The sequence below is a fragment of the Spea bombifrons genome, chromosome 4, assembly GCF_027358695.1.
Source record: "Spea bombifrons isolate aSpeBom1 chromosome 4, aSpeBom1.2.pri, whole genome shotgun sequence".
NCBI classification, from domain to species: domain Eukaryota; kingdom Metazoa; phylum Chordata; class Amphibia; order Anura; family Pelobatidae; genus Spea; species Spea bombifrons.
The window spans coordinates 93,078,625-93,100,021 of NC_071090.1; the positions used below are offsets into that span (position 1 = coordinate 93,078,625).

Sequence of the window (21,397 nt, forward strand, 5' to 3'; positions counted from 1 at the left end):
TGACAACAAATTATATGCAGTTCTTTATATTGTTCGTAATTAATTATCATTCATTATGCTGGCACGCACTAGACACATTTTTGTATGACTTTTAATTAATAAGACTATTAATTAACAAATTGTTAGTACCTGTTTCTGGCTACTCGGTATTTACAATTAATTACTTGGTTGTGTCTCTTACCTCCACCGCATGCAGTGAGAAACCAGCCTGTGACATCTCCAATCCAAAGGATGTCTCATTCTTACTTGTTCCTGCAATTATTATTAGAAAACAATCTAAATTACAAAAGTACAAGCATTAATGAAGTCACTGGCCAATTTCGTACCAATTGGGGACTGAAATTGCTAATCAAGGAGAGTCTGGTATCTTTGTAAAAACAGCTAGAGCATTGTACTGGAGAACATACCTCCTTCAAGGCTAAATATCCTTTCCCCAAGTGCATCCACAATGTCTTTCAGCGCAGCCTCATCTGTTACATTAAAAAAATGCTTGTCATCAGGGTCACTGGCAATGAACTTTATTTCATTCAAGAAAGCTTCAGGATTAATCCCTCGTCTGTTGTAATAACCCAGAACCTGAGGAAACAGTAGATAACAGAGTGACATACACTGCAGAACACATTAAACTTAGCCTGACCCTTGACATGGAGCTTTTATTTGCTCTGGTGGGGCTAACTCTTATGAATAACTTATTGGGGGCTTTGTAGCACAAAATACTCTACATAGATCAATTGAAGGAAAATGGTGGCTGTTGTGATGAAGTTTTCTTGTGTGTTGGGATCGATCCAGCAACAGTTGGAGGCATCCATGGCACGTATGCCAAACATCATTGTACTGAAGGCAGTAAAAGATGGACCTTTACCTGTTCCTTATGATATCAGAGGTTACACCGTTCCCTACCGAAGGGCCTTGCTGTGAAGAACTCACCGCCACTGCATAGCGTGTGATGTTGTCCCTTTCACTGCTCTCTATCACTCTGTCCAAGTCTGGGCTGTCGTGTGACTCTCCATCTGTAATAACAATCATCACTTTCTTGGCTCCTTTTCTTCCACCATGCTGGAAAGCCTCTGAGCTGCAAAAACACACTCACATGTTACCTGGAGACACCTAAGAGGATGCACGAAATCCATAGAGACCATATAATTCTGATAATTATAAGTTATTATAAAACTCTGTTTTACCCTTAAGCAGCGTACATATACAAATGGCCACGTTAACCTCTGTCTGTGCATGCGCTCCCCGTCCTCACCGTGCTTTCTCGATTCCCAGAGCGGTACGTGTTTCAGTACCCCCTCTTTGCTCAATGCGTTTTGCTGCCTCTACCACTTCATTCACTGAGCGAAAGTCGTTGAGATGGAACTCATGTACCACATCCTCTCCATACTGCAGCACTCCAACCTGTCAGGAGAAGCAACCACCTTGAGGTTGACTTGGGATAAAAGCCTTCTGAGGTGAAAACCTCAACAGTAGGATATGCTACATAAATGCTACCTGTATCTGCCCGGGGCCGACATAGAATTTCTGTAAGATGCTGATGAGGAAACTCTGAACCTCCACCCAAGGGTAGATACTGTTGGACCCATCCAGCACAATGACAATATCCATAAAAGTTGGGCATCCTGGAATGGGAAGTTTAAAATACGTATTAGGAAATGTCTAGTACGTCAAAGGACAGAAACTCAAAAAATATGTAAAACATCCTATGTTTAGCCTATGTCATCAGCTTTAAATTAAGATTCAATAAAACAACATGAGTATCTTATCATTATCCTCAAACACTGACAAAACACAGCCATTTGTATCATGGTCTTCATCCCTGAAAACCAGTAAGATTAAATATCTACCATGAATGGATCAGCATCTGTTTTTCCATAAAATAAAGCGTTATTTGACTTTTCTTAACAATGAAACAACGTAATTCAAATCCAGACACGAGCAGTTAAAGCTTTGTTGTCGAGCTATGCGAAAAACAGCCCCTGAGCTCACTTGTATTTTTAAACATTACATAGATCTTACTCACTCTGCAGAGCCGGGGCCACTATTCTAGAGAAGCGGAAGTTGGAGTTGACTCTGGAGCACATTCCTGTGGTGTAATAAGAGCTTCCACATTCATGGGACCAGAGAGGGCTGCAAGCCTAGGGAAGGATAGTTGAACATACTGAAATGAATATACGAGGGATGACTGAAAGAGGAGAGCATAGTTTGAGTAAAGATGGTTTATAGAGAATGGGTTATTCAAAAAGGAAAATAGATACTGCTCTGTAAAGAGAGACCAGGACATGCTGTATTCTGATTATGGACCCATACGGATAGGGCATCTCATGCATGAAGAGAACAACGTATAACATAAGGAGTTAACAAAATCTAAAACATGGAGATAACGGGTGTCTTGCATGCAGCAGATAGATTGAGTTGAAGAAAGGGAAGATATGATGCTACACTGGGAAGATAGGGTATACATGTTACAGGGATCATATGGTATTCTGTCTTTACAAAAATTATACCGACAAAGAAGTAGAAAGAGAAAATGATACAGGTGCCGTACAGAGTGAATAGTAAAAGAAAAAACATTCTGGCAAAAACATGATAAGCACTCTATTTATCAGATGTGACCTTACCACAAAGCTATTGTCCTTAGGGTTTGTGATTAAACTCATTCCCAAGCGCATGTTATCCTTCCTTTCTGATACATTGGACAGCGTCACCCTGCCTGAGAAACCGCAAGTTACCACATGGAAAGGCATTTTGGGATGGATCTTTAAGTCACAACAGAGTCCCAATGGAACAATCATAGGACTTACCACCAAAACGGAAAATGCAAATGCCAATTAAGGTAGCTGCCTAAGGACATGGAAACTTCAACTGAGGAGGACTTTATTATAAAACAGAACCAGACAAAGGGAGGGTGAATACAAACAGCTGATGCACGAGCCGTCTTTTTCATGTGGACTTTATGGACTAACTATGCTTTACCATTAAGCACATCATAAATACTTGATGGTCCAGAATATGGCAAACAAAAGCTAAAAACAAGTGTGTTCTTCATTCTAAAGTCCATCAGATTCTTTTTTATGTAACATGCTACATCATTTTACAGTCCCCCTATATACAGCTGAAAACTGTTATTGATGTACTTCATCATTAAACAGCAAATTCTCCATCTTTAGCAGCCAGTAAACTTTTTTGAAAAAAAACCAAAACATTTTTAGATTCCCCGAAAGAAGCCAATGTTATATTTTCTTTCAGCATTTTAAGAAAATGATATACATTGTACATTTTGTTTTATAAAGGCTGCCATAAAATAATTTGCATTGACCTGTATTATGTTGATGTATGGTAGGTGGATCATTTCTGGAGTAAAGGTATGTGCCTGTTTTATTCTATGAACTATTGTCCATAAATGTACTGTATGTATAAGGTAAGGTCTTGCTTGCAAAACATTTTAAAGACGGAATTGTAGAAGTATTTATCTAAGTGTGTTCCAAGTTAATTACATTGATTGTTTTTTGACCATCAGCCATTTTTCTGATGGGCACTTTTTTGATGGGCACTCCAGGACTAGGCCCTGGTCTGTCTTTGCACTGCCATATCTACTTTTGACAATTTTTCAAAGGGTTACCAGATTTTTGCTCAAGTTTCAATGTTGCCTGTACTGTTCTTTTTGATGATAATCCTCACCTGTTGTCTCTGTTAGTCAATTTGTTCTGTTACATACTACTTGTTATGTCCTGTCTACCCACTGTACAGTGCTACGGAATTTGATGGCGCTATATAAAACAATAAATAATAATAATAATGATAATAACTGTTGGCACGTACTGTAATATTTGTTTTTTAGGTCACAACAACACAGCCTAGATTTTTCAGGGACCCAAGACAGGGATTTGTCGCTTACCAATTCCAAGTTTGGTGCAGTCACTGGTTGTGTCATTGGTGACGGAGCATTTGTATATGTCTCCTGTCCTCTGCGCTCCATTCATTTCAAAGGGCGCTCCCACCACCAACCTGTTAAGCAGAACATAACACATGGATATCCACCCAAAACTGTTTATCTGTTAACTGTTTATCTCAACTCAATAAGACATGTTATAATGGTTGGTTGTTGGACATCTAAGGCAGGGCCAGCCTTTGGGGTGTGCGACCTGTGCAACTACATAGGGCTCAACACCCGAGAGGGCTCTGCTGCCTCTTCTGCGGGAGTCTAAGTGTCAAGTAAATTGGGAAAAGGAGAGAGATAAAGCTGGTATGTTGCCAAGTACTGTAAGTCCCAAAAGAATTTCACATGGAAAAAAGCAGGTATATGCATAACAATACCCTAAATGTGCTATGTATCTCTAAATAATTTGTAGTGTCTTCAGGGTTCTAAGAAATTTATGAGCAAGGATTCTCCTACTTAAATTATGTTTAATACCTACATTCAGTGATAAATATGGTCTTTGTAAGAGATGGTCTTGTGCTATTTTCTTGCCCACTGAACAAAGCTATAGATAAAAGGCAGGTCTCATAAAAAAAACCTTAAGCATTAAACAGACATAAGAATAGTTTTGAGGAAAATTATTTCTTATTTTTTAAATGTTATTTTAAACTTACTTTATTTGTAGACCTGGGTGCTGTCAACCATCACATTTGACATTAGGATTCTACTCCCAGCTGTTAAAGTATAGGTACCTACAACATCATAGTGCTTGTATTAAAGTAGGAGCCACAGGGTAAATTAATCCATGGATTAAATATACACTATATGGACAAAAGTATTGGGACGCCTTGCCATGACACCAACAGGGACTTTTATGACTTTGCATTCTAAATACATAGACATTAATATGTAGGTCCCCCCTTTGCAACTATAAGAGCTTCCACTCTTCTGGGAAGGCTTTCCACAACATTTTGGAGTGTTTCTGTGAGAAGCAAATTGTCACATAAACATTTGTCACAGGATCACTTTTCAGTGGCTGCTATGGTAACCTTAGATCACCCTGTGGCACCCCACATTATCACCCCAGTAGCGCCCCCCTCGTCATTACCCCCCTGGTGCCCCCCTCATCACTTATACAGGAGGATTGCTGGCACATGTCTGACCCAGGACAGGGACCTCAACCACTGCCTCCCCCAGACCTACCAACCTGAAGAAGACTTTCTTCTCTGCTGCTCAAATTATTATGCTCCTTAGCACGTCATACAGAAACCATACCAGGGACACTTATGCAGACCTCAAATTGTACAACTGGGCTGATGGGGTGAATGGTACTTAGTGAAGTGGCCCCACAGTCACTCTAGGCCAGAATAAGCCATCACACTGATGATGGTAGACATAGTCCTCCTTCAAATCTCATACAATCATGGACTTTAGGATGTGCACACTATTCTGCTTATTAAAGGGTTAAAGACTTATATAGGACTCTTTAGGAGCATAGCGATGAAAACTATATTTGAAAGACCATATGTCACTGGCTATAAAAAAGCCAGCCAATAGAAACTGGCTGACATCTATGGAAAGATTTGCAATAGGCATAGGCACCTGCATGTGCCATAAGAAGTAATGAGAAAGAAACCTGCAAATACATCTCTGTAATAACTACATTCTACACGCCATAGCATAGACGTTCACTCACAGACATATTGGTTCACATGCAGCTCTGTCTGGAAAGGAAATTAAACAGGATTCAGAACAATGAAGAAGCCGGTCACACGATGGCTTTCATCTCACTAGGCATACAGTCTTCAGAATCATCATTCCACTGCACCTATATTATTACAGTAATGAGCTGAATAGTTCTCATTTGCCATTAAAGTCTACGTTTCTATTGTTTTTTAAAAACTAATATGTGAGAACGCGTATTACCTTCATTATTAAGATATAATAAATTCCATAAACCTAAAGTTGTTATACTCAGGATAACTTTGCGCCACTAATCCCTCGTCCTCTCAATAAATTAATACTTTTTTTACACTACTAATGCATGACCCTGTGCAGTGGTTACATTTGTCATAGCATACAGAAATATTAATTGACAACAACGCTGTGCCTTTTCATCTTCTTTGTTACGCCGTTCATGGAGAACATTGAGCAAGTTGAAGAATGGCAACATTATATTCTCTATAATTTCCAGCTTCCATATCTTTTGTCTGTCCCTGTCCAGTAATTTAGAAGTTAAAGACTGGCTAAGAGGGATGTTATATAATTCCGCTCACATCAGAGTAGACACAGAAGGACTGGGATTCCGTCCATAAGTCTGAGAGAATTGTAGGCAGAAGCCAAAATGTATTCAGCAAAACCATATGCTATAAATGTGAGAAGCCTACCCATATGTGCATGGGTGTGGAGCACCTACCTTTAATGTGAAAAACACACAATACAGAACAGAATAGTCACAGCTCACAAACTGGCAAATTAGGTACCCAAACAAAATACATAACACCCTACGTGAATCCTATTCCTGGTCCTGAAAGACTCAGCGCTTCATGCTGTGCACATGTGGCCTCAATGGTGATGGGGACATTCCAGAGCGACAGACAGAAGGAGAAACCTTCTAACATCTGGGTAAAGGGCTACGAGCCAGGAAAAAATAAGCAGAAGTATTACCAAGAACCGAGACAGACTTAGGAAACTATCATTAGAGGGCTGTTCACTTTCCATTCCTTTGTGCCTTCACCAAGTAAGAATGAGCTCAATAAAGCTGATGACTGATGAGTGATCAAGGCACATGGTGACACATTGAACTTATGACAACCTTAGGCAACATCACAGTGATATATCACATTCACTGAATATTTGTATTTTCAATTAACAAAAAGTAACTAATTCTACAAGTGTAACCCAGCAAAACCATGTAAAATACCAATACAATACACTACAATAAAATACAATAACAAACACTAAAATGTGCTGTTTTAGCTCCCAAAATATCTGCATATACTTCATGCCTAATTTTAAGGAGCACCAGGATGTTAGATGCCGTTGTTCTGTGTCAGGTTGCACCCCAGATTGAAAGTAGTACATTACAGAGATCTACCCAAACCTAGGGTTCTTACCAGACCACCTCCTTGCGAATGGGGAAAAGTTTTGAATAAAATATTTCTGGACAGAATTGAATCTATAGGAGAGGATCTACTGGATCAAATTATGTGCAAGGATAAGAGTGGATGTCTGATGGCAATGTGAGTAGAAGAAGGTAGGGCTACCAGATGGTGTGTGCAGGAGTGGAAGGGGCTGCCATACAGTCAGGCCCGGTGAGCTGCTGGCCATTGGTGTTCCCTGCTTACTCAATCTGTCAATCCAGAAGCATACCTTAAAGTGCCAGGTCCGGTTTGTCATTGGCAGTCTGGCCCTGGATACAGTATTGTGCGACCTGAGGAGGGGTTTTTTTATATGTGTGGGCTGCTAGATAGTATTGTGGGTGAAGAATGTGGGTGAAGACCATCATTTCTCTTTTTCACATAGACACAGATAATCATATCGTCTCTGACTGAAGGAAATCACATAGGCACATGAATTGGTATTATCGTGTGAACCATTATCTCTTCTCCTTTGCTGCATAGTCACTTACTTTGGCCAAGATATTTGTTTACAAAGTACGATTCCTTACATCACTTTTGTTTCCTGAAGGCTGCATGGAATTGGCACTTCTTATAGTCATGACACTTGGTGCTTCAAGAAGATTGCATAAGATGAACTCATTGCTGATTCATTTTCTGGTATGAGAAGTGTCCCTTAGGTCAACATTAAGATACCGGAAAGGCGTGACAGATGCGAGACTGCATTTTTACTTTACAGGGTCCCTTAGCAGTGACTCAAACTATTCATCTGACCACACTGGCCTAGGGGACATGACTAATCTATCATCATAAGGAACTTTTCCAGATATGACAATTCTCTAGTATCCTCAATTTAGACACTCCTTTTTCCTTACATCATTTCTAAAACCCTTGATCTTTTTTTTAATATGTACAAAGATCATGATTCTTAATCCGTTCTAGGTCTTGTCTTAGATTCAGGGTAGGCATATGCCTGCCCCATGCGTGTTTCAATTCCTTCACTGTATTACCCTCTAACACTTCTGCTGGGAGGCTGTTCTACTACTATCTCAATAGAGTAAAACTTCCTTATATTACATCTATGCCCAGGACCCTCCAGGTTTAACTATGTTCTAACATTTTTCTTTCATTAAAATAAACAGAGGTATGTAAAGTATACATGCTTTCCTTCACTCAATATTTTATATTGAATTATAATAAAAAATATTTTGGCTTATGGAACCTTCATGGAAGCAGGATGTGCCAAACTTGCAAAATCTTTTCCTATCAACAGAAAAACTGTATAAGCTACACATACTATCTGACAATTATGCCTTACAATATCAGGAATAAATACTTTGTAAATGACATTTGAATTTAGTTTTTCATGGCTAAAACACACTTATAATACATGTACTCAAATAATTCAAACAAAAACAACAGTATATAAAGAGCTCGCGAGCGGGGCCCTCATAAGCCCACCACTCTTGCCAGGAACTTTGTGTAAAAGTACCATAAGGCTAGATGGCAAGCTCACCGGCAAGGTTCTCAATGTATTACGATAATGAAGTCGATAGGGTCTGAGTGAATGATTTAGTTCTCTTGTAATAGACAAAGGGTGACAAGTATTTACTATTTGCAGACATATTTAACTAGTAAGTAGTATCTTGCTTCCACAATTTGAAACCAGGAATATGATTTGCAATGGGTTATAGAGCAACAAGGCTGATGCGGCCGGCAAGCACTACTTTAATTTTTAAAAAAAAAAATTAATATGGCAAGCCATATTAAATGTAAAAACAGAAAGTATTAAAGTAGCGCAGGCCGGCCACATCAGCACCCAACGGCCGTGTGCGATGGCCGTCTAGTGATGGGCGCAGCGTGAGGGGTGAAAGCTCCGCCCCCTCGCACGGACCTTTCACCCCTCACGCTGCTCCCATCACTATGCGGCCATCAGATTGTTGGAAATGGAATCTAAACGGCCGCTTCGTGCTGATGCTGCTGGCCAGCGCTACTTTTAATACTTTATTTATTTATTTTTAATATGGCAAGCCGATCCGGGATATTAAATAAATAAAAAAAGGATTAAAGTAGCTCTGGCCGGCGGCATCAGCACCCAGCGGCCATTTAGATTTACATTTCCAGCAATCTGATGGCTGCCTAGTGATGATTATACTGAGAGCAGGGTGAGGGGTGAAAGCTCCGCCCCCTCGCACTCAGACTGCTGGAGCACCGGATGTCGTGTCAGTGACATCCTGTCAGCATAGAGAACGGCAGTCTGCAGCTACCAGAGGACGGAGGTCAGGATGAAAAAGCCCCAAAGTGGAAGAAGTAGAAGGTCAGTAAACCAATTTATTTTTTTGCACAAACTGTATAATATTTTTTTGTATTTTTTAAAAACAAAAACAATCGGTATGTGTGTGTATGTAAGTGTGTCCGTGGGGGACAAACAACATAATGCAGAAATCTCTGTGTCTGTATGTGTTCACAAGTTCAGCTCCCCAGTGCCACCTCTGTCCCCTTTCAGCCCCCCCCATGTCATTGCTGTCCCAATTCAGCCCCCCATGTAATCTCTGTCCCCAATCAGCCCCTGTCCCCATTCAGCTCCCCAGTGTCACCTCTGTTCCCAACTCAGGAGGCAGAGTGCCCCATGATATGCCTTTTAACCCCCTTTATGCCACTCTGTCTCCAGAAATGCCCTTTAACCCCCTATATGCCACTCTGTCTTGATAAATGCCTTTTAACCCCCTATATACCACTCTGTCACTATAAATGCCTTTTAACCCCCTATATGCCACCCTGCCTGCAGAAATGCCTTATACCCCCTATACGCCACTCTGTCCCATGATATGCCTTTTAACCCCCTATATGGCATAGTGGCGTATAGGGGTATAAGGCATTTCTGGAGGCAGAAGGACATATAGGGGGTTAAAATGCATTTCGGGGGCAGAGTTGCAAGCCTGGGGCAGATGTGCATAACTGGGGGGGGGGCAGGTTGGCAAATAAAAGGAAATAAAAACAAAAACCAAACATGTAGATAGTGAGAAGGGGGGTAGAGGGGGTAGATGGTGTGAGAGGGGAATAGATTGGGTTGGGGGGGGCCTTAACAGATTCTCGCACCGGGGCCCTGAGGCTTCTAGTTACGCCCCTGATTAAAAGCCTACAAAATCCTGAAATAATAATTTGCCAAACATGTGTCCTGAGATGGAAATGCTGTCCATTCATGTCCATAGTTTTGTGTCATGCAACAGCACATTGCTGTAAAAGATAAAATCCATCACGAGATCTGTGGGTTTTGAGGTTAATTACAATAATGTAAAAAAGTTGAAATCCCTTGCAAGATCCCCTTGGAGGATTGTGGTTAGTCTACCTTCCAGTGAAAATGACTTACCTTGTTTACTGAAGATATGTTTTCTATGTGTAATTCCAATGTATACTCACTTTTGTTGCCAAGGTTTAGACATTAATGGCTGTGTGTTGAGTTTGAAGGGACAGCAAATTTACACTGTTATACAGGCTGTACACTCACTACTTTACATTGTAGCAGAGTGTCATTTCTTCAGTGTTGTCACATGAAAAGATATAATAAAATATTTACAAAAATGTGAGGGGTGTACACACTTTTGTGTGCGTTTTGCGAATATAGTGGCGGTAAAACGTACACGAAGACGAAGACACACAACATGAAGAATCTTCGTCTTTGTCTACTAATCTCCCTGGTCCCTTCCCCATCTAGCCTACCTTATCTCCGCAGCATCGCAGGGGTTGACGGAAGCGGAAATCCGTAGGTTCGCCTTCAGGGGTTAAAGGCCGTGCCCAATTGGTTGATGCCAGGGGAGGACGTTGCAGGCGACTAATAGGCTCGCTCGCACAGCCTTTTTAACTCCTGACAGCGAACCTACGGATTTCTGCTCTTGTTAACCCCTGCGATGCTGCAGAGGTAAAGGGAGCGGAAATCAGTAGGTTCACCGTCAGGGGTTAACTTGGCCAGGAGAGACCACTGGTCTCCCTGCTATAACAGTTCTGTACAAGCGACTTTAGTGGTCATTCATACGGACTTTTAACTGTTGTAGCAGGGAGACCAGGAGTCTCTGCTGGCCAAGTTGCTGGGCCAGGATTTTTAAAGTCTGTACGAGCCACTCTATTGGTCGCCAGCAGGGGGCTCGTCTGCCATCAACCAATGAAGTACAGGTGTACTTCATTGGTTGATGGCAGAGGAAGCCCCTGCAGGCAACCAATAGAGTTACTCCTGGCGCCAAAGCTGCTGCGTAGTCCATACGTACCGTGTTAACCCTGTATTAACCCCATAAAAACCGGAAAAAAGAAGAAAAAACGAACACGAAGAACCCACACGAATATTCGCCCAAACAGAAGACAGGAAAGGACGAATATTCGTGGAATACGGAGATTTTTTCCCCCCACGAAGAGTTGGCCGGCGCCCAAGTCTAGTACATATAGTCTTGAACCAAAGGGCAATTTTTGTAATTCTATGCTCTCTAGCTTGGTGACAATGGTTCTCCATCACCTATTTTCAGACCCTGAGTGATGGGGGTTGTTTTCAACAACAAATGAGGAGAATGCCAAATGCTGATCTAGTCCCTTCCTTTTTATGATTTCTGCAGAAAAAGCCAAGCCAGCACAGAGGATTCCTAAATATCCCAAATGAGATAGAAACACACCACAAATATGCAAACATATGGAGGATTAGTTCATTGTGCTATCCACATACGTTTAACCACACAACTGCTTTATGTTTGTTATCAAAATGAGAAAGCTCTCGTTGTAGGAGACTCGAAGAGGCATCTATTTCTCTTGGAAGTCTGGGATTTATGGCAAAAAAAAAAAAGAGTCATCAATTTCTTTTTAAAGCCTGCTCCCTCAAATAATTGATCATCATCAGTTAGCTGATAGAAAATGTGCAAACTGGCTAAATTTGCACTTCCACGTATAATAACATCCATTTAGTAAATACTAGACTTGTGCATTCGTATTCGGGCGAACATGAAAAGTAACACGAAGGGTGCGTTTTCGTTGTTCGGCCCGAATATCGAAGAAACAAACATGGTGGCTGCAAAACATATACAAAGACACACAACACGAAGAATCTTCGTGTTCATCTTCATCTTTGTTTACTAATATCCCTGGTCCCTTCCCCATCTAGCCTACCTTATCTACGCAGCATCGCAGGGGTTAACGGGAGCGACAATCCATAGGTTCGCCACCAGGAGTTAAGGGGCCATTAGAGCGACTATATTGGTCACCTGCAGGGGCCTCCTCTGGCATCAACCAATAGCGTCGCTCTTATGGACATTTAACTCCTGATGGTGAACCTACGTATTTCCGCTTCCATTAACCCCTGCGATGCTGCATAGATAACGGGAGCAGAAATCCGTAGTAGAATTACGTTTATGTGAGTAAAAAAGGAAAGCATCTTGTTGGTTATTTCACCTATGTGTCAGGATTGGCTTTGGAGCGTAAGAGCAGAGGATAGTCCAAAACAATGTCAGGAACAGTCCAATAGGTCAGGGGCCGGCTGCTATCAGAGAAAATGGCAGTCCAAGCTAGGGTGAGGCAACAGGCAAGCGGGGTAGTCCTATAGGAGAGCCAAAGGTCAAATAACGGAGAATCCAAAAGAGGGTCTGTAGCAAGGCGAGCAGAGACAAACAGGAATCTACGGCTTCGGCCTACTCGCGGAGCTTTTAGAAGGCCTGCAGTGATGGAGGGAGGTTGGGGAGAGCAGGTAAGGGTGAGAGGGGCAGGACACGATGTGTTGCTTGGGAGCTGGAACTATGTTTTTGATGTTTTGACTGTGATTTATTTACATGAATACACGTTTGTTTTTGTTGTTTTTTTACAAACGGTTAATTATAAACAGAAAAAATAAATGAAAAGGGACACCTTAGACATTGTTAATGAGATGGATGGTGGATTAAAATATCATATAATAATATAGCCTATTCCGTGTCTAACCACATCTTGTGTTCTCTTGCCCAGTGCTATTGGGTGAAGGTAAGAATATATTCTGGGAGCATAGAACTCACTTATCCCCCCATCCCTTGACCATTGGGGGGGTTACACACGTGTTACATTCAGTGGGGTAGGTGGAACAGTTCTTTTAATACCGGTCACAACCCAATAATTACACGTATCACACTTAGCAAGGTGAGTTCCATGCCAGGTAAACTGAAATCCATGAATAAAAACATATATAAGCTGTTAAATTGTTATAAAAAGTGTAATATATATATTTGTTTATAAGGGCATATAGCAAGCAAGCATAAGTATACTGAAACTCACAGTGATTAAGATCAATAGTTTTTCATACAGATACATTTTAGCGACATCATTTTATTAGAAATATATGACACATTTGTATAGATCTCTCCCTTCCATTCTCTAAAGGGGGTCTTTGCCTGAGTGGCATACAATTCAGATGTTCCCCCCCAATTCTCCTAAAGTATTTTTAAATACTAGCATTGTACATGTGTGAATATAGACTGTACAGTATATACCGTATTTTGCTGTCAGAGAGAACTCTGATCTCTGACAGCTGGGGAAGGTCTGTGCGATGGACGCAGACAACCCCCGCTACTAGCCACACCTCCTTCCGGCTGCAGCGTAAGTTGTCTATGCGAATCGCGTAGACATCTACACACTGCCCCGGCTGCACACTGGGGACTCAGAAGCACCGGTACGTGGGCCGGGCAGGGGACAGACAGGAGGATCCAGGTCCCCTGCAGCTGCGGGGGATCTGGATCTTAGTCGTCTCATAGTCAGACCTATTTGAGGTCTGATTATAAGACGACCCCGATTATAAGACGAGGGGTATTTTTCAGGGCATTTGCTCTGAAAAAAACCTTGTCTTATAATCGAGCAAATACGGTATATATATATATATATATATATATATATATAACATCCAAAAATAGTTACCGGCACTCCAGGGACTTCTTTAAAGAAGTCCCTGGAGTGCCGGTAACTATTTTTGGATGTTATAAGATTTGCTGTTGCAGCTACTTGGCACCGGGCTAAAAAAGTGGTGATTGGTGTGCAATTGTTAATTTTGGACGTTGTATATATATATATATCTATATATATATATACAGAAGAACAACCATCCATACAGAGAAACACTTTATTGGTTTAAGAAACATACCATTTCTTGTTGGCAATCTGATGTTGCTGTATGGTGTAGCCAAAGAAAGCCTCTTTGGACCCAGGGATAATCTTCGGCTTCTTATGATCGATATTGAATGCGTTGCTTAAGCCTACGATTGAAAAGAGTAGAAACATTGAATACGATGAATGTGATGTGCATACCGTGCACTTGGTAAAAAGCACACGCAGGGTTACTTGCAGCTTGGCAGACCAATATATATTTTACTTTTCCAGTGCATAGCCAAAAAAAGACTTCACCACATGCCAAAAACACTAAGAGACACTTCCAAGGCTCCCTACCCCTGCATCACGGTACTCCCATCATCCTGAAACTAACTAACTGTAGATGTTGTTTTGACCAAAGTTGAGAGATCGTGACAATCACCCCCTGGTAATGTACCGGTATGACGGCTGTGCCACCACACAAGTGATCTAACTATTATTCAGAATTTTGTTGCAATCACGGCATAAAATAAGGGCAGAGAGTTTTTAAGATCACATTACAGTATTAGAATTTTATGAAACTTAATTTTACCTTTATTTAAGCCATTTACAAACAGTTTTTTCAAGGATAACCTGGAAGGAGGTGCAATTATAGGACATCAGCTACTTACTTATGTATGGGTCTCATAATATATCATATCTTAGTGGGCATTGGGTTTATGGCCTGGCAATTTCTGAAAAGAAGCCTTGAGCATTACACAGAGAACAAGCCCTTAAATATATGGTGAAATCAACAGCATTAAAAATGTACCATCTGTGGGATATTCATGGACAAGTGTACATATAACACGCAGAATGAGTTCATGATAAGTTGCAACACTGGGCAAAAAAAAACTTGTAAGGCGTTATAAGTCTGGAAAGAGTTTTCTTCTTAGCTAATGAATAAAGTGTAACAGTCCTCCAAACATCTGGACCACATCTGGATCTCAATCGAATGATCTGTCATCTAGCTATCACTACAAAATAATGGTGAATAAACCTCAGGTAATGTTCTCCAAATGCTTATATGAGTCTTAATTTCTGACATTTTAGGATTTGGCTGACCTCGCAAATACTCTACAGGATGAATGGGCAAAGATTCCCACAAAAATGCTCCAAAATATTGTGGAAAGCCTTCCCAAAACTGTTATAACAGCAAAGGGGGGACCAAATACATATTAATGTCTATGTATTTAGAATGCGATGTCATAGAGGTGTAATGGTCAGGTGCCCCGATACCTTTTGTCGATATAATGTATATGTATAATTGTAATTTAAAAATATGTAAAGTAGATACAATATTTAACATATTTCACATGAACATGTAACGATATTTATTTTATATAACTAATTAAACTTCGCAGGAGTTGGGTTGAGTTGAACAAAATGTAATCCTGAGTAGAAAATATAATATTATGGGTATCTCACAAACCGAATCTCTAAGGATCGTGAAAAAGAACCCTACTAGATTCAACACTAATTCTATGCAGCTCACATGGTTATATGGTGTGGTGTGGTATTAATCAAAGTTAATTTCAAATTGAAATCAATGAGGATTCAATCTAGCTGAGCTCAGGACTTTCAACAACATCTTTCAAAGTGTTATGCTACTAATGTGTGGGGACATTTGTCCAGAGGACTAATAAAGAAGGATCTGGTAAGTATAAACTTGACATTAAGTCATAGATCAAGCCACACTAGCCAATAAGTATTCTTGCAGGCTTTGTACAAAACTGACTTCCTTTTTTTGTTATCAATATCATTATAGCTCATGTTGAATTTTAGAAGATTAACATCTAAAAATTATTTGCAAATAGTTTTGAATAACCATAGAAGAAGATGTTATATAAAACATTATTTGAAAAGTAGATTCATAAACATAGAAGCCATTAAAATGGTCAATGGTACAATGGTCTTTTTTTTTTTACACCAGAATCACTTATATACACTTAACCCACCCACACAATGGAATTGTAAGTGTAACATTACATGGTCTATTCCATCTTAGATCATAACCAGAACTACCACAAGTCATTTTGTGCTACAAGTACATTTCTGAACTAGAAGGCCAACTCACAAGTTGGTCATTTATGCTTCTAACGCAACATTGCGGGATCTGTAGACCATGCTCTGAGAGTCACATTCCAGAATAAATAAGAGAACCCAGCTTTTCAGTGAGATCACTTAGTACCAGATAAGCAAATAGAATCCCGCACTCCTAGCAACACAATAGTATAATTTTAAAGAGAATAAATATTTTAAGCCTTAGGACTCTGAGAGAGTAAAACAGACTCCAGTACGCTATCATTGCAGAGGGTTGCTATTTCTAAGCTGAATTCAAATACCACTGGACTCTGCAGAGTCCTAAATAAGTGTACACTATGCTTGTACCATCAGACTTAATCCAAAATGAGATGAAAACAGATGATATGAGTGCACAACCCTGCAATGCTTATTGTGGCCCCTGAAAACCCCCTACCCCACTAGGTCACAGGCCCTAGGTAGTGTGGATGACCTACTAAACTGTGCTTTTAGCACAAGCAAACCGTTGTCCTTTTCCTACAGTAACTTAGCATTGGTTACATTCCCAGCATTGAAAGCGTAGCATGTGCTTGTGTGAAATTAAAGGATGCTCGTGTGTGTAGATTTCATGATTTATAAGACAATAAAGGTGCCGAAAATATACCATCAGTGACCTTGCCTCGGAAAAAGGCATTCGGCAAAAATGAAAAAAAAGTTACTTCTAAGGAGTGAACATTGAAAAACTTTACTGTGCTATAATGCTGTTTGAAGTCTGTCATGCTATTTAGTGAAGTAAAAAGTTTCTCCAGAAGGTTACTTTATAGGAAGGAATTTATTCCTGTAAGCCCATCTGGCAGCAATGCAATGAAACCATCTGCTACGTACCCTATATTTGACTGTAGACTGTAAGCTCTTCAGGGCAGGGACACCTTTCCTAATGTAGTCAAAAGGTCTGTAGACTACTGTACTAGGTATATGACTGCATTTATTGTACCTCCACCTTTTAATATGCAATAAAATGTAAAGCACCAAATACATCTGTCAGTGCTTAAGGGGAGAGTCTACTAAACCCCACTAAAGAAGAATACATTAAAGTACTATATTGAAGCAGCCAGTCAGTGGCAAGAAAGCACTTCCATTGATATCAATGTCACTTAGCTGTTTTCATGGGAAATAAGGAAATTTCTTATTGCAAAAGGTTTTTCTATTGATCAATAAACCTTTTAAACTTCAACTAGGATTAGCGAACATAATGCGCCATTGGGAGTGATGGGAGCGATAAAGGTCCTATGAAGATATTCCATTAAAATCAGCCGTCTCCAGCTACAATAGTCATTTACAACATTATCAGCGTCTGCACTGTATTTCTGATCCATTTCATGTTATTTTAATGGACAAACGTTGCTTTTCATTTGAAAACAAGGACATTTCTAAGTGACCCCAAACTTTTGATCGGGCTTGTGCGATTGTAGCAGGTTCTAACATTCAGGGTAAAAAAACATATACCATATATATATATATATATATATATATATATATATATTTATTTATTATTTGAGTTGTCCAACTGTGGCATTCAAAAACTGTAGACAAATCAGGTTTTAGGATAGACACTCTTTTGAATGATACACAATTTTAAGTGTTTAATGTGTTAGCGAGAGAAGTTCTAAAATAGCTGCAGGATCAGTGGCATAGAGACTAACACAATTCTTTGAGGTTTAGCAGTATGCTCCACATACGCTGGGCACTTCCAGCTCACACTGACATAACATAGCATCCATAATCATTAACACTTTGATGGTCAGTAAGCACAATGCATTCTGTTTCTAGTCGTACAACGCCTTCAATAATACAAAAGGGACTCAAAAAACTAAACAAAATAAATCAATGAATTTAAAAAACTAAAGGAGCTTTGAATATCTCACTAGCGGAGTCTTGGGGAAATTGGGATGTGATGTCATTATTCACCCCTTAATCTCCCATAAATACAAACATAGCAAGTTTGACATGCCATGTATAATTTGTCTGTTGGGGAAAAAAAGTTAGTTACATACAGAACTCTGTCCTGAAAAAACCTCCAGACGAAAAGTGCAGAACCCACAGGAATGTCGTAAAAAATTGAGAAATGAGCTAGGTCGGAGTTAACCCATTTAAAGGTTATAGCAGAGGGCGTCACAGCATTGTTTGCAATTAAACATTTATTCGTAGGAGAAATAACAAAGTTTTGCTTCCCTACAATGTGTCGGGCAGTTGATTGGGGGTTTGGCTGGGAGTTGTTGGCCAGTAATAGTGACAAAAAGTTGAAGAGAATCCCTTTACAATGAAGGACAAGATGGTTATGTTTATCTGTAGCACTAAAGTAGCTTAGGAAAGGACCAGACTTTCTTTTATGTGGGAATGATGACTGTAGTGTCACTGTAATGATAGTGTGTACAGTAGTGCCACTATGGACATTCTGTTGTAATGACAGAGAGAGCCAAGTCCTTGGCTTTGTACATCGCTACAGCGGTTACAGATATATTGCACAGGAGCCTCATCACTTTACAGAGCAGTAACACGATATCCTAAAAGGAACTTGCTGATCTGTGAGAAGAGATTTGTAAAGCACATCGTCAACGTGTAATTTGTCCACATGTTTCATGTTATATAAAGCCAGGAAATTCCCTGCTTAACCCTTGTAAAGACATAGGATGATACAGAGAGTGGAGCACTAGTGGGAAATCCAAGGTTGTTTACAGATACCAGCGACACGTGCCACTGTCACAAACACGCCCGAGAGCCAAAAACATCATTTGTTTAACAATTTCTAAGAATTAGAACATATTTCCAAGGAATGGGCTGGACCCTGAGCTCAGACCTTAGTAATTTCTGCATATTATTATTTTTTTCGATTAAAAAGGTTTTTATTGGCATCCAGGCACAGCATATAACAGAACATGCAAAGAAAATACATATAGGTCAGAGTAAAGCGGCGCCCAGACGCCCATTTTTCGTTTTTTTGTGTGAGATTATGACGTGCAAATAACAGAAACATCGTCAGATAGTAACCAATGTAACGTAAAACAAGTGCATACACAAAGCAACAGCGACGTCACTGGTGTTGCTGAAAGTCTCAGGCCTCACCGAACTAAGGTAGTGAGGAGGAAACCAACATGAGGAAAAAAAGGCTCAGAGACAGCTACATCCAGGACCATGCCTGGTAAACATAAGCACGATATGAGTTAGTGTAAATATTCATGGGAAGGAAAACCCTCCCAGGGAATGGGCCAACCCGTAGGTAGAGTCCCCAGGCCGTGGCACCATACGCCATCAGGCAGTGGAAAAAAAAAAAAGAAAAAAAAAAAAAGGGGACGGAACAGCCCTGGTGGGCAAAGATCCCAGTACTGGGACCAGGTGAAAAAAGGGGGAAACACAAGGGGAAGGGGAGAAGAGGGAAATCGGGGAAGAAAGGAGAGGGGGCAAACAAACGAACAAACAGGAGAAAAAAAAAAAAAAAAAAAAAAAAAAAAAAAGGGGGGGGGGTGAAAGGAAAGAAAGAGACCACACAGCACACCAGAATGATACCTCATAATGCTGCTATCCGCCTCGTGGAGCCGTCAGCGTAAGCAGAAGACATCCAGGGGGTCCACACCCTCAGGAAACTGTCAGTAGTGTTGTGTATGTAAGCAGTGAGTTTTTCCATGTGCATGATATGCCAAATTTTAGCTAAGATGTGCTGTCGGGAAGGGATGCACGTATTCCAATTTTTAGCAACAGAGAGTCGCGCAGCCGCGCATATCCTGTGAATAAGACGTTGGGTGTACCTGGGGAATCGGGGGTCAGGATGATCTTTATTAAGCAAAGCCGTTAAAGGGCACCTATCAACCCGTGTGCCCAAAAGTTCACTGAGAAGATCAAAGACCCAGGTCCACATGTCCACGGCCAGAGGGCACGTCCACCACATATGGAAATACGAGCCCCTCTCTCCACAACCTCTCGTGCAGCCATCCCCGGAGCCCGGGAAGATCCGGGCGACCCGGGAAGGGTGAAGATACCACCTACCAACCACCTTGAACGCGCCCTCCTTAATGAGAGTGTTAGCGGTAAGCGAGAACGTGTTAGCGTATATTTCTGTCCAGTCCAGCTGGGTCAAAGGTACCCCGAGGTCACCCTCCCATAAACGACAATGGGAAGGGGTGACCGAGAAGGCATGTGTGATAAGGTGGGTGTAGAGCTGCGAAATCGCGCCCGGACGTCTGTCCCCAGCCCAACACAGTCGTTCGAACGGAGTCATAGGAGGGAAGGAGCGGGGAAATTTGAGCCCCGTCAAAAAAGAACGAAGTTGAAGGAAACGAAACGTTTCCGCGGGGGGCATCTGAAAAGAAGCAGTGAGGGTACGCACAGTGTGGAAATAGCCCTGGTGATACAGGTGACCAGTCTTCGTAAAACCGTGAGATCTCCACCATCGGAAGGAAGCTAACTCCAACCCCGCAGGAAAGGCAGGATTACGAAACAGAGGGGTAAGGGCAGACGGCGCGTGGAGCAATTTGAGTTTCGATTTAAGACGATCCCATAAAGAGAGGGAAAAGGACAGGGTAGGGCTAGCAGCGCAAGATGGGCGCGCGCTCCCCCCCAACCAACAGACCTCCGAGATGTCAGGCAGATGGCACAGATTCTCCTCGAGGGGAACCCATCTAGGGGCTTGAGAACCGAGATGGACCAGCGCCAATTGCGCCAGCTGAGCAGCATGAAAATAGGACAGCAGGTGAGGGACCCCCAGGCCCCCCATAACGCGTGACCGGTAGAGGTGATCACGACGCCATCTCGGTCTGGCCCCCCTCCAAACAAAGCAAAAGATCTCCGCCTGAAGAAGGTCCAGGTCCCGTAGCACCAGAGGGATAGGGAGAGAACGGAAGAGGTAGAGTATCTTAGGTAAAAGTGTCATCTTGACACTATAAACTCTACCGAGTAGGGAGATACTATAGGGCTGCCATCGACGTAGGTCACCCTTCAGTTTCTGCAGCATCGGGAGATAATTAGCGGCATAAAGATCGGGAAGGCGGGCAGTCAGGTACACCCCCAGATAGCAAAGCCGATGAGGCTGCCACTTAAAATCAAAGTTCAAGGCTATAAGTTTAACGGTGTGGGAAGGTAAAGAGACATTCAACGCCTCACATTTAGAACTATTGATCTTATAGCCCGAGATGGCCGAAAAGCGGGACAGAAGGGCATACAGGTTTGG

At 41.3% G+C, this 21,397-nt stretch overlaps 1 protein-coding gene across 1 annotated transcript in view; it reads right to left on the reverse strand.

Annotated features, from left to right (window-relative positions):
* ITGA11 (integrin subunit alpha 11) overlaps window positions 1-21,397 on the reverse strand; it is a 45,385-nt gene that overhangs the window by 17,688 nt on the left and 6,300 nt on the right. Inside the window, exons 2-10 of the mRNA XM_053464815.1 lie at window positions 14,171-14,282; window positions 3,896-4,005; window positions 2,619-2,710; window positions 2,021-2,135; window positions 1,492-1,619; window positions 1,250-1,398; window positions 928-1,072; window positions 408-576; window positions 182-252 (exon numbers count right to left, since the gene is read on the reverse strand). Of these exons, the coding sequence (XP_053320790.1) occupies window positions 182-252; window positions 408-576; window positions 928-1,072; window positions 1,250-1,398; window positions 1,492-1,619; window positions 2,021-2,135; window positions 2,619-2,710; window positions 3,896-4,005; window positions 14,171-14,282 (1,091 nt within the window). The remainder of the gene's footprint in view (window positions 1-181; window positions 253-407; window positions 577-927; window positions 1,073-1,249; window positions 1,399-1,491; window positions 1,620-2,020; window positions 2,136-2,618; window positions 2,711-3,895; window positions 4,006-14,170; window positions 14,283-21,397) is intronic.